We start from the raw sequence: 19,953 nt of genomic DNA, 5'->3' as shown, positions 1-19,953 counted from the left end.
GAAAAATCCTTCAACAAAATGCAATACACCTTCATAATAAAGGTTTTGGGCAGATCTGAGATGGAAGGAACATACATAAACATAATAAAGCCAATATATAGAGACAACCACCAACATTAAAATAAAAGGAGAAAAACTCATATTGATTCCACTAAAATCGGGAACAGGCCGAGGCTGTCCACTCTCAGCTTGTCTATTCAATATAGGATTCAGAGTTCTAGCTGGAGCAATAAGACATCAACAGGAGGAGGGCCTGGTCATGGCCCAACATATTGTGCCAGGCTATGTTGACTAAACATGGGAGCCCTTAGCAATGAGGGGGAGTGGACTGGGATTATGCTGGTGCACAGGTGACAGTGGTGGGTGAAGGCAAGTGGTGTTGAGAGCAGTGGTGAGAGGGAGAACTGTGGTTGGAATGTAAAATGAAATCAAAAAACAAAAATTAAAAAGAGAAAATTAAAATTTAGAGTGTTTATGAACACATGTCTTAAGGAGTGGGTCAGTAAGAAAGGAAATGAGAGCAGAGATGATTAACCACATATGCATGTATAAAACACTCAGATATTTTAAGTAATAAAGGTTAAAATAAACTTCTAAATGTGAAGTATGTTGGTTTGTGTTGGAAGAAGTAATTGAAGTGTGGAATCCAAAGGGACAGAGGGAATTTTCTCACTATCACACGAATCTATGAAAGATTCTAGCACCTCCCATAGGAGACCCAGTCATCATTCAGGGATCATGAAAACTCAATGCCTCTGCCTGCACCTTATGTCACTGGGTAAATACACAAGGAACTCTAAAATATCTTTGCTAATTAACAACTGGAAATTTTCATTTATTGTCTAGTCTCCCACAGCTAGTGCTGTCCTTGTCACTGAAGGTGAAATGAAAATTGCAGTTCTGGAGGGAGGTGAGGTCACAGAGTCACAGACCTCTACACCACCCTTGTTCTAACTCTCCCACACTGAGGTTTATTAATGACTCTGGATCTGCTCTTTGAACCCACCAACCTGCAGAGCCAAGAAGCCAGGTGAGTACTGTGTATTTCAGTCTGAGTCATGGAGTTAGCAAAAGAAAGGCCTGAGTAAGTGTTCATGTCTTGTAATGGGATCTGGTGTGGAAACAGATCCATGGACTTTACAAAATGCACAAGAATAAATTGTATAGCTAGGAGATGAGCTAGACAGATCCAAGTATTCTTAACCTTGTATCCATTTTGTTTCTTATTATAATATATTTTCCACACTGGTTGTGACTGTGAGTAAGAGAATGATAATTCAGCCCAACTCATTATCTGTTTAAAATTGTTGATAATAAGTCAATGTGATAATTTACTTCAGTTTACATGTTGTGTAGACTATATCTTCAGTAATAAGTATTTGGGTTTATTTTACTATGGTTTCATGTCATAGAAAACAGTAGAATGAAAGTATAATTTGCACATATTTCAGAGAAGAGCAGGAGGTGAGTATGATTCTGGATTAAAAAGTATTCCTAGGTGACAGTACGTTTATGTTATGTTTATAGAAGCAGTAAATGAATCTCTAGAGAGTGTCATTTGGTACAATGACTGGTTTGAAGCCTCTCCTTCTTGATCTTGGGAAAGGAAAATGGAAGGAAAGTTTCAGTATGAGTGTCAGGCAATTTTATCCAGGGTCAAATGTGTGGAGTTATTTCAGCTGGTTTCAGCATACTGTAATATTTATCAGAACCTGATAGCTTCCAACACTCACTGTATTATCTTTATTGACATTGGAAGACAGAGTCTTGTGCATGATCTGTCAGGGTTCTATCCCTTGGCTAAGCCTGCCTTAACACTTAGCATGGACAATATGAACAATTGGCAGCATTTAGTGCTCACACTGTACAAGATTATAGGTTTTGCATTCTTCTGATTGCATCATATCATCTTACATCCTATTCTCGGTGTAAATTCATTATTCATTTCATTGTAATAGACTTGTTAATGTAAGAGTTAGCAAATATGTCAGATGTGTTTAAAATCCTTTCATCACAGAACGTTTCTGGAAGAATAGGTTGATCTCTGTAAACTTGAGCTCAACATAATCTACACAGTGAGATTTGACACAGTAGGAGGTAGATACTGATGTCCAGTTTTGTAACATAACAATAAAGAAGAGTGAACAAATGCTGAATTTTACAAGAAATGTTTTATCAACATACTATATGTCTTGTAGTATTAGCTATTAATCTCATATTAGTGTTTCCTTTATATGTTGTTCAGATTAATTGTGTTAGTAATTCCTCTGTATACCTAGTATAATCTTTATCCCTGAAATGTTAGCAATTTATATTTTTGGTGGTATCATATATATCAGGTCCATTTTCTACTTCTGCTACCAAAGTGGGAGATGGAACAGTTTTATGTCAGGTCAGACCATACTGAGAACAATTCTCTCAGTAGCACTGGAATTTGACATTTGCCTAAGAGGTAATCCTTTATGCATATGTGAAAACATGTTTGTTACATATTTTTCATTATTTTGCATTCATGACTGTTTTACCTGCTAGATAATATGAGCACTGTGAGAATTCAGAGCCTTCAGAGGCCAATAGTGATGACAAACCCCTGAAATTGGAATTACAGGCAGATGTAAGACACCCAATGGGTGCTGGGAAGCAAAATGGGATCCACTGCAGCACCAGGACATTTTTCTTTAGCTAAACCCCCTCCCTATTCATCCCGAATGAAAACATTTTACAGCACAAGGCTTACCATAGATTACCAAAAATATGAACTAAAATCAAGTGAGGAACACAAACTACAAGAAGGGTGCAGTATATTTCAGATCTCAGCATGGTTTTGTAAGCATAGATTCAGATGTCTGTGTTTCTGTAACACTTTCCTTGTACAAGTCTTTGCACTGTTCACTGTAACTCTAAGCAATTTTTAGATTTATAGAGTCCCATGCCCTTGTGATTCTTACTTTAGTCCATTACCGTGGAAATTCTGGTATTGCCTATAAAATCCAGTTTGAAGAAGGTGAAAACCTGAGCTCATGGCAGTGACTCATAAATTGTCATTGCTGTTTTACACTTACACCAGCTATATTTAACTCACAAAATTGTGCTTTCCATTATTCACTTACCACTTTATAGAACCTTAGAAAGTGAATGTTTTCCTGTGAGAATTCAAGATGTTTATGGATCTAACCAGTGCGATCACACTCTAACTTATGTGCGGAATCTATAACCAGTGTGAACACACTCTACCTTCTGTGCAGAATCCTACAATTCTAATGACAAAGGTCCATGTCCATTAACAGATATTTCTTAGTGACCTCACTGATGAAGCATGAAAGTAGTTTCACGCTGTAGTTGATGCTTCCATCTGTTTCCTTTGTTTCACATTGCTCTTACTTCCCTACAACAGATGCAGTATGATTTCCAAACACTTGGCAAGCGAGTGGAATAGATTCCCCTTGTTCATTGTTATCCATGGAGTCTCCAACACCACAACAGCTCTTACAATGAGCCATGTCGTCAAAAATTTAATTACCTTCCACACATATGTGGCAGGGTAGGTGAAGAGGCATGACTTCCCTAGAATGTTCCTGGCCTCTCAACAAGGAAATGATCCTAGGTAGGTGGAACTTTTAAGTTTCCAGGGATGCTGGGTTTTCATTCATCCCGTGTTTAAAACTGAGTTATTAAAGTGTGTTATATCTGATTCCTGCACTCCAGAAAAATGGTTCAACTCCTTAAGAAGGCAAGTGTAAACCACCCTTGAAGGCAAGTACAAGAGGGTTTGATACTGCCCCACCTGAGGTAGGTGGCCAGTGTCGCTCAGAATAACCTGCTACCACTCAAACCCAGATTCAGCCATTGAGTTGGTCCAATCCAACATCTACAGCACCCAGAACCTCATGCTTGAGCTTCTGAAGGGACTTGTCCTCTGCACCAATATTTAGTGTATCTCCAAGAATTGTGCGCCTGCCACAGAATACCCCAGAGGAATTCCAGTGAGGATCCAGCAATGATGCTTTACCAGAAACCAGAGGCTTTACCCAGACCAGTGGCTCAAGGCAGTGAACATTTGCTTAAAATATCTTCTCATAGAGGATCTTTTTAATCATCTTATTGTCCCTTTCTAGATTTCTGGGCTTGCCACACACTAACTCCCACATTAAAATTTAAAAGCTAACAGTGACACAAGGTTTCCTGTGATCCTTCTAGTTTGTATTTCCTCACATTATAGAATACTTTCAATTTTCTGGTATATCCATTCTCTAGAGTGTTTCTCTAGTGCACAAATAAGGGAAACTGCTATTATCTGGTAGTTCCCAAGGTCATCAGTTTTGTTTTAAATCCTTCATATATCAACATAATTACCCAAGCTGACTGTCATTACATGGCTGAATGATGAGTGGAGCTATCCTACCCTTCCTGAGGCTTCTTGGTTCAGCCTGGTACTAATTTACAACTGCTTCTCCCTCGTTTTTCAGTGTAATCTCACCCTTCTTAAGAGGTTTAGACACATTCTCTTGAGGGAATGGAATAGAATATTGTGTCTTGAGAGTCTTCTCCCAGTGCACTGATGGGCTGTCTAATCCAGGGCCACTTTCTTCTCCCATTTACAATCGAGAATCCTGATTGGGGACACATTGTCCCAAACATAGTTTCAACAGAGATCGTGCACATTCCTGCATTAGATATCATTCTTCAGATAGTGACATTAACCTTACGATTTCAGCTGACACATTTCTGTGGGCTATCATCCCTTTGAATGTCCACAGTGCTCTAACAGTAGTAACCTAAGAATGTACATATATGTGTTTCTGTCTATGTGGTGTGACTTGCATAAAAGATAGATTTTAACATAAGATACATGTTGTCACTTAAACCATCATTTGAATACATTTTATGCCTTTTATAAAATTTTCATATGTAACTGCAGAAATATCATGAATAATATTATAAGTTTTTAATTTATCAGATTTTAATGTAAATATGATATACAATAACAATCGGTAATTTTTTAGTTTGGTACAAATCATTGAAATTTTCTTCATATACAGCATGGTTAGAAAATGCTAGTTTATTATCGCAGTCTTGGACTATGCTTCCTGGTATTGCCTCTTGTACCAATTGCTTCTAACAGGCCAAAAAAATATTCCACAATTTGATATACTCTATGATATGATGAAGGCATATCAGCCATTAACATAGTCATGATCAGGCCTTTAGCCTTCTTAATGTCGATTTCATTGTAAGTTATAATTGATAATATCATAAGCTTGGAGAAATTTTGCTATGTCGTCTAGTCTGGTTTGGCAATTTTGCTTCTTTTTAGACTTATGGTATTAACATTTTCATTCATTTTGACCAGAGAAATGACTTTGTCCATTATTTAAAGAGAATCATGCCCAGTAACAGAATGTATTTCCGGACTCTGACCATCAAAATAATTTTCTTATCAGTAACTACAATAGGAATTCTTGGAAATTTCTCTGTGTTTTACTACTATCTGGTCTATTACGGAGACTGCAAATTAAAGACTGTAGATTTGATTCACCTGCACCTGATGGCATCCAACACCCTGATCATTCTCTCTAAAGGAGTGCCCAACACCATGGCAGCTTTTGGTTTGAAGCAGTTTTTAAATGATATTCAATGCAGATTAATTTTATACATTGAAAGAGTTGGCCGCAGTGTGTCCATTGGCTCTATCTGCCTCTTGAGTGTCTTCCAGGCTGTCACCATCAGTCAGAAGGGATCCTGTTGTAAGGATCAAAAAGTCAAAGCTGCTAAGTACATTGGCTGTTGCCTTTCCCTTCTCTGGGTCTCGTACATATTGATACATTTCATTTTATTTGTGAATCCACTTATCAAAAGGTATAGAAACAATGTGACGGGAAAACAAGATTTTGGACACTGCTCTATTGCAGGGCGGGATGGAAACAGTGACTCACTTTATGCAGCAATGGTGGTGTGCCCTGAAATCTTGTTTTCATTGCTAATGGCCTGGTCTAGTGGCTCCATGATTGTCATTCTGTACAGACACAAGCAGAGGGTTCAGCACATCCGTAGACCTTCTGGTTCCATCAGAACCTCCCCTGAGTCCAGAGCCACCCAGAACATCCTGGTGCTGGTGTCTACCTTTCTGGCTTTTTATACTGTCTCCACCATCTTACAAGGCTGTGTGGCTCTTTTGCATAATCCTAGTTGGTGGCTGGTGAACATCACTCACCTAAGTTCTCTGTGTTTTCCTTGTTTTGGACCCTTTGTTCTTATTAATCATTACTGCATGGTTTCAAGACTCAGTTTGTTCTGGAGTAGGAATATAAACTCAGTTATTCTTAAATAAATGGTATAGTTTCTGTGGTATCCAGTTGTTTAGTCACCCATCTCCCTCACAAAGTCAGTACAGAATAGTTAGTAGGTAGTGTCCTGTCCTTTAACTATGAATGCAAGTGAGATGTCTCAGAGTTTTGTCAGCTGGTTGACTTAGCTGTCCACATTAGCATTTCCCAATGTATGAGGAAGATTTCACTCTTCAACTTTCAGCATCAAGGCTTCCCTTTGTCCAGCTGATGTACAAAAGAGCAAGCAAAAATGTTCTCCATACAGCTACCCTTCTACTGGCTTTTATTAGTCCAAGGCATGCTGAGTGTTGGTTACTTCACAGAAATCTTATTGGTCATAAAATCCATCTGCAAAGAAAACTAATACAGTGGCTGGCCTGGAAGTTGTGCTTCAGGAGTCCCCTGTTTATTTACAACTGTTCTAGTCTTCACCAGTACCAGAAAATTTCTTCAATCTTAACTTCCTACATACCCTACTTTCAGATGCTATAGAGGCAATCATATTAGCTTGCTCTGAAGCTGGTACCAGCAGTCTTCACCATCTCCAAACAGAGCACCTCGCCAGACCACGTATTGAAAAACTATTATCCATACCTTTTACCTCATGCAGAAATTGAGTGGAAATAAATGGTGGTTTCAATGTCATCTTAATTTTCTTTGCCAATATTTTTGAGAAAGTTTGAATCTATATTCATCATGGAGATTAGAATGTAAATTTCTGTTTTTATTTTTGTGTTGTTATCTGGTTTGGCAACAGTGTAATGTGGACTTCATTAATAAAGTTTGGAACATATTTGACATCTACATTATGGAAATCAGTGTTCATGGTCCTCAAAACAATAAATAGAGCTGATATATTTCCCAACTTTTACACTCAAGGGAATATATTCAGAAACCTGCATTTGTTTCCATAAATATTTGTGTCCATCCATGTTTATTGCTGTTCTAGTTCATGCAAATTGAGCCCACATTTATATCCATGAATATATAAATCTATAATAAAATTTGTACTTACATACGAAATGGTATACTATTAAAATATTGTTAGAGAATGAAATCACAAAATTGTAGAAAAATTGATGGCCTTTAATGAATAATATTAATCCAGGTATTACAAACTCAGAAAACAAATCACATGTTCTCTTCCTTTAAGGTGTGTAGGTGAGTGCAACTTTATTATCAGGTTTCCAAAGTAGACAAGGAAAAATAATGCTAGGTAATAGTAGGCAAATTAATTCATGAGTTATGGAAGAAGTTATCAAGATAATTTTTTTCTGTTTTCCACTCAGCCATTATTTTCATCCTGTGGTGGATACGGGCATGAAAATGTAATTGGTAGAAACATTATGAAAACATGAAGAATGATCCATGGCTTCATCTTAGCTCTCTGCAGTATATAGATCTAAATTGAAATAAACTGAATTTGAGCTGGCCAAGTTTTCTTTTCTTTTCTCCATTTTTTAGTAAAATTAGAAACAAAATTATTTTACATGTCAATCCCAGTTCCCTCTACCTCCCTCCTCCCATGCCCCCCCTACTAAATCCCTACCCATCCCATATACTTTCTGCTCACTACGGAGGGTGAGGCCCTCTATAAGGGGTTCTTCAGAGTCTGTCATATCCTTTTGCACAGCATGTAAGCCCGCCCCTTTGTATCTAGTCTCGGGGATATCCCTCTCTGTGATATGGGCTCCCAAAGTCTGTTCCTGTGCAATGGATAAGTACTGAGCTACTACAAGAGGAAAAAAGATTTCTGAGATCTCCTCACTGACACCCACATTCATGGGGCCTGGATCAATCCCATGCAAGTTTCCAAGCTATCAGTCTGGGGACCAAGAACTCCCCCTTTTTCAGGTCAGCATTTTCTTTGGATTTAACCAGGCTGTTCTTGACCCCTTTGCTCATCTCTTCTTGTCTACAACTGGATTCCAGTTCAGTTCATTATTTAGCTGTGGGTGTCTGCTTCTACTTCCATCAGCTGCTGGATGATTGCTCTCGGGTGGGATATAAGTCAGTCATCAATCTCATTATCAGGGGAGGACATTTAATGTAGCCTCTTCTTGGTTGCTTGGATTGTTAGCTGGTGTCATCTTTGTAGATCTCTGGACATTTCCTTAGTGCCTGATTTGTCTTTAAACCAATAGTGTCTCCCTCTATCATGGTATCTCTTATCTTGCTCTCCTCTATCTTCCCCCAAATCAACCTTCCTGCTCCCTCATGTCCTCCTCACAACTGCTCTTCTCCCCTTCTCATTCTCCTGGATCCATCATCCCTCCCCACATGGTTCCAATTTGCTATGGATGTCTTGTCCCTTTCCCTTCTCAGGGGACCATGTGTGTCTCTCTTAGAGCCCTCCTTATTTCCTAGCTTCCTAGTCAGCTGTGTTGTTTTACCCAGTAAAATTTGCTGAGGGAGGCAGAGGCAAGCTGATATCTGTGATTTCAAGGACAGCCTGGTGTACAAAGTGAATTCCATGTCAGGCAAAAGTACACAGAGGAACCCTGAAATGAAAATGAAAAACAGAAGTAAAAGAAATAGAGTAATAAAAAGCTTCTTAAAGATGGAAAACACAGAGAGTCTGGATTCTGTATGTTATTGTGTTGCCTTTGAGTTTGCTTGGTTGCAACTTATATATGTGAAAACGCTTTGACTTCTCAATTTAAGTGTAAGTACATGTTATGTTGGAAATAGATTTGGTTTGTGTTTCCACAAAAAATGAAAAGCTGTGGATTCCTTCTAGACTAATATGGTTTGATCAAGAAAGACCCACTGAAGCATTGGCCCAGGTGATCCAACACCCAAAAACATCTGAGATGATGCAGATTTACATACTACTATAGCCAGAATTTGGTCAGGTTTCTGTGTTTTTTCCAGATTCCAAGGTATTGACATTGTCCCACACAGCAGGTAGCAGTTTGGAGAGAACCACACTCAAAATTCCCAATATTGTTTATAAAAGTTTGCTTTCATTTAAATGGGGTTTGTTATAAATGGTTAATGATCACAATCAAACTCTTTCTAAAAAGGTGTGCGTATGATATACAAATGGACATTTTGCATCGGCATCCGTTTTAGTATATTGATTAAAATTATGGTCAATTCTTACATATATAAGATATATATACATATATATACATATACATATACATATATATATTCTTTTACATATGTATGGTGTTCTTATGGGTCTTTTAAAAATGTAAAATATCATTAAATAGATTGTAGTCACCTATAATTATCAAAACTTCTAGTTGGGTGAGTTAGGTTTCCGAGATATACAGAGATATATTTGAGATGTATTGTTTTCAAACCTTTCAAAGACCTTCAGAATATGGCACTTAAAATGTTTTAGGGTTTTCACAACAGACGCAACTGCTCCTGGCAACACCAATTACTTCTGAGAGGAAGGTGGGCACGGGAGAAACTTGTTATGGAGTTTGTCTTCAACATGGCAAGATGAACCATTTGGGAAAGAAACTGCTCTTTCCTGGATTGTTTGACAGTGTGCTGTATAAACTGGACTTGCAGGACCCACAGGAAAGTGACTGCAGAACTTGATGGGACAGTCCTGAACAGTTCCTGCTTCATGGGAGCGCCTGCCAAAGAATCTGCAGGACAGAGATAAATGACAGACAATCTGCCAATACAGGCAGACAGTTTTCAATTTCCTGCTTCCCTGAAAGTCTGTAACACACAGTGTGGCCTTTGGCTGAAGACGGATGCACTAGCATTAGAGAAAAACTTCAGGTGACTGTCCAGGCAGTGAGATGTCTCTGTCAGTTTTGAGTTTATTCATTATTATTCTGAGGCCTTTGATGGAGTTGAAGATTATGTACATAGTTAGACTGATCCTCACTAAATAAATAATACATAAAATAAAACTGTAAAATAAAATGAAAACAGAAACAATTAAAGAGTAATAGAGGGTATATACTCTAAGATTTAGATTAGAGTAGAACATTCCGGAAAGAACACAAAAACAGGAATTATGCCATATACCAACAGATGACACTCCATGGAATTACAAAGTTCCTGCTCAGCACAGCACTCTACCAGTAGAGTGCTCAGAGAGAACCCTGAAATTTGAGAACAACTTTCTCAGCTTTAATTCAGATAAAGAGCTGATAGTCAGTATTTACTAAGCATTGTAGAAACTAAATAACAAGGAAAGCAAAATGCCAAATATAAATGAATTAATGAAATGATTTTTTAAAAAAGAAATACAAATGGCCAACAAACTTTTATTTATTTTTTTTTGGTTTTTTGAGACAAGGTTTCTCTGTGTAGCTTTGGAGCCTATTCTGGCACTAGCTCTGGAGACCAGGCTCGAACTGACATAGATCTGCCAGCCTCTGCCTGACAAGTGCTGGAGTTAAAGGCATGTGCCACCAACACCTGGCACCAATAAACATTTTAACATGTACTTTACAGGATCCTTGTCAAACATAAAAAATAACACTCGTCCCGACCAAGCTGGTTTAATCCCAGAGATGTCAGGTTGTTTCAATGTATGGAAAATGGACAATATAATCTACTGTATAAACAAACTGAAAGAAAAATAACCACACGATTATCTTGTTAGATGCTGTAAAAGCCTTCAACATAATCCAATACACCTTCATAATAAAGGTCTCAGACAGATCTGGGATGGAGGGATCAGACCTAAACATAATAAAGCCAATATATAGAGCCAACAACCAACACTAAACTAAATGGAGAAAAACTCATATTGATTCCACTAAAATAAGGAACAGGTCTAGGCTGTCCACTCTCGGCTTATATATTCCATACAGTACTCAGAGTTCTAGCTGGAGCAGTAAGACAACAATAGGAGGAGGGCCTGGTCCTGGCCCAACAATTGTTCCAGACTAGGATGTCTCCACATGGGAGCCCTTAGCACTGAGGGGGAGTGGACTGGGGCTGGGCTGGAGCTGGTGACAGGGGTGGGAGGAGGCAGGTGGTGTTGGGAGCAGTGGTGAGAGGAAGAACTGTTGTTGGGATGTAAAATGAAATCAAAAAATTAAAATTAAAAAAGAAAATCATAATTTAGGTTATTTTTGAACACATGTCACGTGGAGTGGGTAAATAAAAAGGAAATGAGAGCAGATAATCAATTCTAGAATTGATTGAAATACATATGCACATATAAAACACTCAGATATTTTAAGTAATAAAGGTTAAAATAAACTTCTAAATGTGAAGTATGTTGGTTTGTGTTGGAAGAAGTAATTGAGGTGTGGAATCCAAAGAAACAGAGGGAATTTTCTCACTATCATACGAATCTGTGAAAGATTCTAGCACCTTCCACAGGAGACCCAGTCGTCATTCAGGGATCATGAAACTCAATGCCTCTCCCTAACACCTTATGCCATTGGGTAAATACACAAGGAACTCTAAAATATCTTTGCTAATTACCACCTGGAAATTTTCATTTATTGTTTAGTCTCTCACACCTGGTGCTGTCCTTGTCACTGAAGGTGAAATGAAAATTGCAGTTCTGGAGGGAGGTGAGGTCACAGAGTCACAGACCTCTACATCACCCTTGTTCTAATTCTCCTACACTGAGGCTTATTAATGACTCTGGATCTGCTCATTGAACCCACCAACCTGTGGAGCCAAGAAGCCAGGTGAGTACTGTGTATTTCAGTCTGAGTCATAGAGTTAGCAAAGAAGAAACCTGAGTAAGTGTTCATGTCTTTTAATGGGATCTGGTGTAGAAACAGATCCATGGACTTTACAAAATGCAGAAGAATAAATTGTATAGCTGAGAGATGAGCTAGACAGATCCAAGTATTCTTAACCTTGTATCCATTTTGTTTCTTAGTATAATATATTTTCCACACTGATTGTGACTGTGAGTTAGAGAATGATAATTCAGCCCAACTCATTATCTGTTTAAAGTTTTTGATAATAAGTCAATGTGTTAATTCACTTCAGCTTACATGTTGTGTAGACTATATCTTCAGTATAAAGTAGTTGGGTTTATTTTACTATGGTTTCATGTCATGGAAAACAGTAGAATGAAAGTATAATTTGCACATATTTCAGAGAAGAGCAGGAGGTGAGTATGTTTCTGGAGTAAAAATTATTCATATTTGACAGTACGTTTATGTTTTGTTTATAGAAGCAGTAAATGAATCTCTAGCGAGTGGCATTTGGTACAATGACTGGTTGGAAACTTCTCCTTCTTGAACTTGAGAAGGGAAAATGGAAGGAAAGTTTCAGTATGAGTGTCAGGCTATTTTATCCAGGGTAAAATGTGTGGAGTTATTTCAGCTGGTTTCAGCATACTGTAATATTAATCAGAACCGGATAGCAGACAACACTCACTGTATATCTTTATTGATATTGGAAGACAGAGCCTTGTTCATGGTCTGCCAGGGTTCTATCCCTTGGCTAAATCTGAATTAACATTTAGCATGGACAATACTAACACTGGGCAGCATTTAATGCTCACATTGTACAATTTTATAAGTTTTACATTCTTCTGATTGCACCATCATCTTACATCCTATTCTCGATGTAAGTTCATTATACATTTCATTGTAATAGACTTGTTAATGTAAAAGTTAGGCAAATATGTCAGATGTGTTTAAAATCCTTTAATCACAGAACGTTTCTGGTGGAAAAGGTAGATCTCTGTAAACTTGAGCTCAACATGACCCACTATGTGAGTTTTGAGACAGTCAGAATGAATGAGATATTGTTCCCAGTTTTATAACAGAATAATAAAGAAGAGTAAATAAATGCTGAATTTTAAAAGAAATGTTTAACAACATACTATACATCTTGTAGTATTAGCTATTAATCTCATATTAGTGTTTCCTTTATATGTTGTTCAGATTAATTGTGTTAGTAATTCCTCTGTATACCTAGTATAATCTTTATTTCTGGAATGTTAGCAATTTATAATTTTGGTGGTATCATATATATCAGGTCCATTCTCTACTTCTACTACCAAAGTTGGAGATAGAACAGTTTTATGTCAGGTCAGACCATATTGAGAACAATTCTCTCAGAAGCACTGAAATTTGACATTTGCCTAAGAGGTAATCCTTTATGCATATGTGAAAACATATTTGTTACATATTTTTCTTTATTTTGCGTTCATGACTGTTTTCCCTGCTGGTAAATATTAGCACTGTGAGAATTCAGAGCCTTCAGAGGCCAATAGTGATGACAAACCCCTGAAATTGGAATTACAGGCAGATGTGAGACACCCATTGTGTGCTTGGTAGCAAAATGGGATCCGCTGCAGCACCAGGACATTTTTCTTTAGCTGAACCACCTCTCTATTCATCTCGAATGAAAACATTTTACAGCACAAGGCTTACCATAGATTACCAAAAATATGAACTAAAATCAAGTGAGGAACACAAACTACAAAGAAGGGTGCAGTATATTTCAGATCTCACCATGAGTCTGTCATATCATTTTGCATAGTGCCTAAGCCTGCCCCCTTGTATCTAGTCTCAGGGGATATCCCTCTCTGTGGAATGGGCTCTCAAAGTCCATTCCTGTGCAATGGATAAGTACTGATCTACTACAAGAGGCCCCATAGATCTGAGGTCTCCTCAATGACAGCCACATTCATGGGGCCTGGATCAATCCATTGCTGGTTTCCCAGCTATTAGTCTGGGGACCAAGAACTCCCCCCTTTTCATTCCCCTTTTTCGGGTCAGCATTTTCTTTGGATTTAACCAGCCTGTTCTTGACCCCTTTGCTCATCACTTCTTGTCTACAACTGGATTCCAGTTCAGTTCATTATTTAGGTGTGGGTGTCTGCTTCTACTTCCATCAGCTGCAGGATGAAGGCTCTCGGATGATATAAGTCAGTCATGAATCTCATTATCAGGGGAGGGCATTTAAGGTTGCCTCTCCTCTGTTGCTTAGATTGTTAGTTGGTGGCATCCTTGTAGATCTCTAGACATTTCCCTAGCACCTGATTTCTCTTTAAACCTATAGTGTCTCCCTCTATCATGGTATCTCTTATCTTGCTCTTTCTCTATTCTTCATCCAACTCAACCTTCCTGCTCCCTCATGTCTTCCTCACTCCAGCTCTTCTCCCCTTCTCATTCTCCTGGATCCATCATCCCTCCCACATGGTTCAATTTGCTCAGGATGTCTTTTCCCTTTCCCCTTGTCAGGGGATCATGTATGTCTCTCTTAGGGTTCTCCTTGTTTCCTAGCTTCCTAGCCAGCTGTGGTGGTTTATCCAGTAAAATTTGCTGAAGGAAGCAGAGGCAAATAAGAAATATATATATATATTATCTTCTCTTATTTAGGTATGGTGTTCATAATGGGTTTTTAAAATGTAATGTATCATTAAATAGATTGTAGTCACCTATAATAGTCAAAACTTATAGTTGGGTTTGTTAGGTTTCCTAGATAAACAGAGATATATTTGAGATGTATAGTTGTCAAACCTTTCAAAGACCTTCAGAATATGGCACTTAAAATGTTTTAGGGTTTTTCACGACAGACACAACTGCGCCTGGCAACAACAATTGCTTGTGAAAGGAAGGTGGGCATGGAAGAAACTCGTTATGAATTTTGCCTTCAACATGGCAAGATGAGCCATTTGGGCAAGAAACTGCTCTTGCCTGGATTGTTTGACAGTGTGCTATATGAACTGGACTTGCAGGACCCACAGGAAAGTTACTGCAGAACTTGATGGGACAACCCGAAAAGTTCCTGCTTCATGGGAGCGCCTGCCAGACAATCTGCAGGACAGAGAAAAATCACAGACAATCTGCCAATACAGGCAGACAGTTTTCAATTTCCAGCTTCTCTGAAAGTCTGTAAAACACAAAGTGGCCATTGACTTGGACGGATGCACTAGCATTAGAGAGGAACTTCAGGTGACTGTCCAGGCAGTGAGATGTGTCTGTCAGTTTTGAGTTTATTCATTATTATTCTGAGGCCTTTGATGGAGTTGAAGGTTATGTACATAATTAGACTGATCCTCATTAAATAAATAATACATAAAATAAAACTGTAAAATAAAATGAAAACTGAAACAATTAAAGAGTAATAGAGGGTATATATTCTAAGATTTAGATTAGAGTAGAACATTCCGGAAAGAACACAAAAAAAGGAATTATGCTATATATCAACAGATGACGCTACATGAAAGTAGTTTCTGCTCAGACAGCACTCTACCAGTAGAGTGCTCAGAGAGCCCCCTGAAATTTGAGAACAACTTTATCAGCTTTACTTCAGATAAAGAGCTGATAGTCAGTATTTACTAAGCATTGTAGAAACTAAATAAAAAGGAAAGAAATTTGCCAAATATAAATGAGTTAATGAAATGTGTTTTTTAAACAAGAAATACAAAAGCCAACAAATTTTAATTTATTTTATATTTATTTGATTTTTTGAGACAAGGTTTCTCTGTGTAGCTTTGGAGCCTATTCTGACACTTGCTCTGGAGACCAGGCTGGCCTGGAACTCACATAGATCTGCCAGCCTCTGTCTGACAAGTGCTGGAGTTAAAGGCATGTGCCACCAATACCTGGCACCAATAAACATTTAAAATGTAGTTTACACGATCCTTGTCATGAAAACGAAAATATTCAATAAAATACTGGAAAGTTGAAACCAAGCACACATCAAAAATATCACTCCCCCCGACCAAGCTGGTTTAATCCCAGAGATGCCAGGTTGGTTCAATGTTTGGAAAATGGTCAATATAATCTACTATATAAACAAACTGAAAGAAAAATAACCACACGATTATCTTGTTTGATGCTGTAGAAGCCTTCAACATAATCCAATACACCTTCATAATAAAGTTCTCAGACAAATCTGGGATGGAGGGATCAGACCTAAACATAATAAAGCCAATATATAGAGCCAACAACCAACACTAAACTAAATGGAGAAAAACTCATATTGATACCAATATAATCAGGAACAGGTCTAGGCTGTCCACTCTCGGCTTATCTATTCCACACAGTACTCAGAGTTCTAGATGGAGCAATAAGACAACAGTAGGAGGAGGGCCTGGTCCTGGCCGAACATATGTTGGCCAGACTATGTTGACTCCACTTGGGAGCCCTTAGCAATGAGGGGGAGTGGACTGGCCTGGACTGGGGGACAGGTGACAGGGATGGGAGGAGGCAAGTGGTGTTAAGAGGAGGGTTGAGATGGAGAACTCTGATTGGAATGTAGAATTAAATCAAAAAATAAAAATAAAAAAAACAGAAAATTAAAATTTAGGTGATTTTATGAACACATATCATAAGGAGTGGGTCAGTAAGAAAGGAAATGAGAGCAGATAATCAATTCCAGATGATTAAAACACATATGCATGTATAAAACACTCAGATATTTTAAGTAATAAATGTTAAAAAAATTCTATAATTCAGAATGTTTGTTTGTGCCGGGCATTGGTGGCAGATGCCTTTAATCCCAGCAGTGATTAACGGGAAGCAGTGCAGGCGGATCTCTGTGAGTTCGAGGCCAGCCTGGTCTCCAGAACAAGTGCCAGAATAGGCTCCAAAGCTACAAAGAGAAACACTGTCTCGAAAAATAAAAAAAAGAATGTTGGTTTGTGTTGGAAGAAGTCAGTGAAGTGTGGAATCCAAAAGGGCAGAGGGACTTCTCTCACTTTCAGAGGAATCTGACCTCTAAGATTCTGTCACCTTCCACAGGAGACCCAGTCACCGTTCAGGGATCATGAAAACTCAACGCCTCTCCCTAACACCTTATGCCATGGATACACAAGGAACTCTAAAATATCTTTGCTAATTAACAACTAAAAACTTTATTTATTGTCTAGCCTCTCACACCTGGTGCTGTCCTTGTCACTGAAGGTGAAATGGAAATTGCAGCTCTAGAGGGAGGTGAGGTCACAGAGTCACAGACCTCTACATCACCCTTGTTCTAACTCTCCCACACTGAGGCTTATTAATGACTCTGGATCTGCACCTTGAACCCACCAACCTGCGGAGCCAAGAAGCCAGGTGAGTACAGTGTATTTCAGTCTGGGAGGTAAAATTAGAAAAAGAGAGGCCTGAGCAACTGTTTGTGTCTTGTATGGGATCTGGTGTAGAAACAGATCCATGGACTAATCAAAATGCACAAGAATAAATGGCACAGCTAAGAGATGAGCTAGACAGATCCAAGTTTTCCTACCTTGTATCCATTTTATTTCTTAGTATAATATATGTTTTCCATGGATTGTGAGTGTAAGACAAGGATAATTCAGCTCAAATCACTATCGTTTTAAGATTTTTATTAGTAAGTCAATGTGATAATTCACAACACCTTTCATATTGTGGAGACTATATCTTCAGTAATAATTATTTTGAGCTTATTTCACTATGGTTTCATGTCATAGAAAACAGTATAATGAAAATATAAGTCACACACATCCCAAAGAAGAGCAGGATGTGACTGTGATTGTGGAGTATAGAAGCAGTACCTGAATATCTAGTGAATGGCATTTATTGATATTGGAAGGCAGAGCTTTGTTCATGGTCCACCAGGGTTATATCCCTTGGCTAAATATGCATTAACACTTAGCATGATCAATACTAACACTGGGCGGCATTTAATGCTCACACTGGACAAGATTAGAGATTTTACATTCTTTTCATTGCATTATATCATTTTACATTCCTATTTCTGTGTAAATTCATTATACATTTCATTCTAATATGGTTCTTAATGTAAGAATTAGCAAATATGACAGATGTGTTTTAAAAATCCTTTAATCACAGAACTTTTCTGGAAGAGAAGGCACATCTCTGTAAACCTGAGCTCAACAAGGCCTACATCGTAAGTATTGAGACAGTCAGAGCTAGATCATGATGCCCAGTTTTGTAAAATAATAATATCAGGAGGCAGATGCAGGCACATCTCTGTGAGTTCGAGACCAGCCTGGTCTCCAGAAGGACGGCCAGGATAAGCTCCAAAGCTACACAGACAAACCCTGTGTCGAAAAAAAAAAAAAAACCTGTAGGGTCTAGACAATACCAGTATTTCCACTGTAATGGACAAAAGTAAGAATCACAAGGGCATGGGACTCTTTAAATCCAAAACTGTTTAGAGCCACAGTAAACATGCAAAGACTTGTACAAGGAAAGTGTTACAGAAACACAGTCTCCTCAGCTCTCTGCTTACAAAACCATGATGGGAGATTTGCAACTTACTACACCCTTCTTTGTAGTTTGTGTTCCTCACTTGATTTCTGCTCATGTGTTTAGTATCCTATTGTATGCCTTGTGCTGTAAAAAGTTTTCATTTGTGGTGAATAGAGAGGTGGCTCAGTGCTGAGGAAAAATGTGCTGCTGCTGCAGGGGATCCCATTTTGGTCCCCAGAACCCATATGGTGTCTTATATCTGCCTGCAATTCCAGTTTTAGGGGCTTTGGTCATCATCTATTGGCCTCTGAAAGCACTGAATTCTCACACTGCTCATATTGACATGCAGGGAAAACAGACATTAACACAAACTAAAGAAAATTACTTAACAACTAAGTTTTAACCTTTACATGATGGATTATCTCTTAGGTAAATTCAAATTCCAGGGCCTCTGGGGGCATTGTAATCAGTATGTTCTGACCTGACATAAAAATATTTCTTCCCCAGTTTTGTTTCAGAATTACAGAATGGACCTGTTATATATGATGCCACCAAAAATATGAATTGCTAACATTTCGGGGATGAAGAATATGCTAGGTACACAGAGGAATTACTAACACTATTAATCTGGACAACATATAAAAGGAAACACTAATATGTGATTAATAGCTAATACCATGTGATGTATACTAAGTTGCTAAAATATTTCTTTTAAAATTCAGCATTTATGTACTCTTGTTTACTATAATTTTCTTTTATTTTATTTTGGTTTTTCAAGGCAGGATTTCTCTGTGTAGCTATGGAGCCTATCCTGACACTCACTCTGTAGACCAGGCTGGCCTCGAACTCACACGGATCCACCTGCTTCTGCTTCCCCAGTTCTGGGATTAAAGGCGTGCCCAACCAACGCAAGGCTGACCCTACAGTTTTAAGGTGAAAACCTGAGATCATGGCAGTGACTCATAAATTGTCATTGCTTTTTTACACTTACACCAGCTATATTTAACTCACAAAATTGTGCTTTCCATTATTCACTTACCACTTTATAGAAATTTAGAAAGTGAATGTTTTCATGTGAGAAAGCAAGATGTCCATGGATCTAAACAGTGTGATCTTCTGTGCAGAATCCTATAACCAGTGTGATCACACTCTACCATCTATGCAGAATCCTACAATTGTAAAGACAAAGGTTTATGACCATTAACAAATTTTTCTTAGTGACCTCACTGATGAAGCATGAAAGTAGTTTCACACTTTAATTGCTGCTGGTTCCTGTCTCTTATGTTTAACATTGCTCTTACTTCCCTACAGCAGATGCAATAGGATCCCAAATACTTGGCAAGCAATGGAATAGATTCCTCTTGTTCATTGTCATTCAAGGAGTCTCCAACACCACAACAGCTCTCACGATGAACCATCTTGTCAATAATTTAATTTCCTTCCACACATATGTGTCAGGGTAGGTGAACTGGCATGAATCTTAGAATGTGCCTGGCCTCTCAGCAAGGTAATGATCCAAAGTAGGTGGAACTTTTAAC

The 19,953-nt window shown here is 38.3% G+C and overlaps 1 protein-coding gene across 1 annotated transcript; it reads left to right on the top strand.

The window, feature by feature from the left end:
- Positions 1-5,398: 5,398 nt before the first annotated feature.
- Positions 5,399-6,328, top strand: LOC100772489 (vomeronasal type-1 receptor 4-like). The gene has a single exon (XM_027434353.1). The coding sequence runs from the start codon at positions 5,399-5,401 to the stop codon at positions 6,326-6,328; it is 930 nt and encodes a 309-aa protein (XP_027290154.1).
- The last annotated feature ends 13,625 nt before the right edge of the window (positions 6,329-19,953 follow it).

Source organism: Cricetulus griseus, unplaced genomic scaffold, assembly GCF_003668045.3.
Source record: "Cricetulus griseus strain 17A/GY unplaced genomic scaffold, alternate assembly CriGri-PICRH-1.0 unplaced_scaffold_204, whole genome shotgun sequence".
Classification (NCBI taxonomy): domain Eukaryota; kingdom Metazoa; phylum Chordata; class Mammalia; order Rodentia; family Cricetidae; genus Cricetulus; species Cricetulus griseus.
The sequence above is the reverse complement of the archived record's forward strand: the minus strand, read 5'-3'. Positions and strand labels throughout refer to the sequence as shown.

Excerpts from the sequence above, each read along its gene's own strand:
- LOC100772489 (XM_027434353.1), top strand. The coding sequence starts at position 5,399 with ATGTATTTCCGGACTCTGACCATCAAAATAATTTTCTTATCAGTAACT.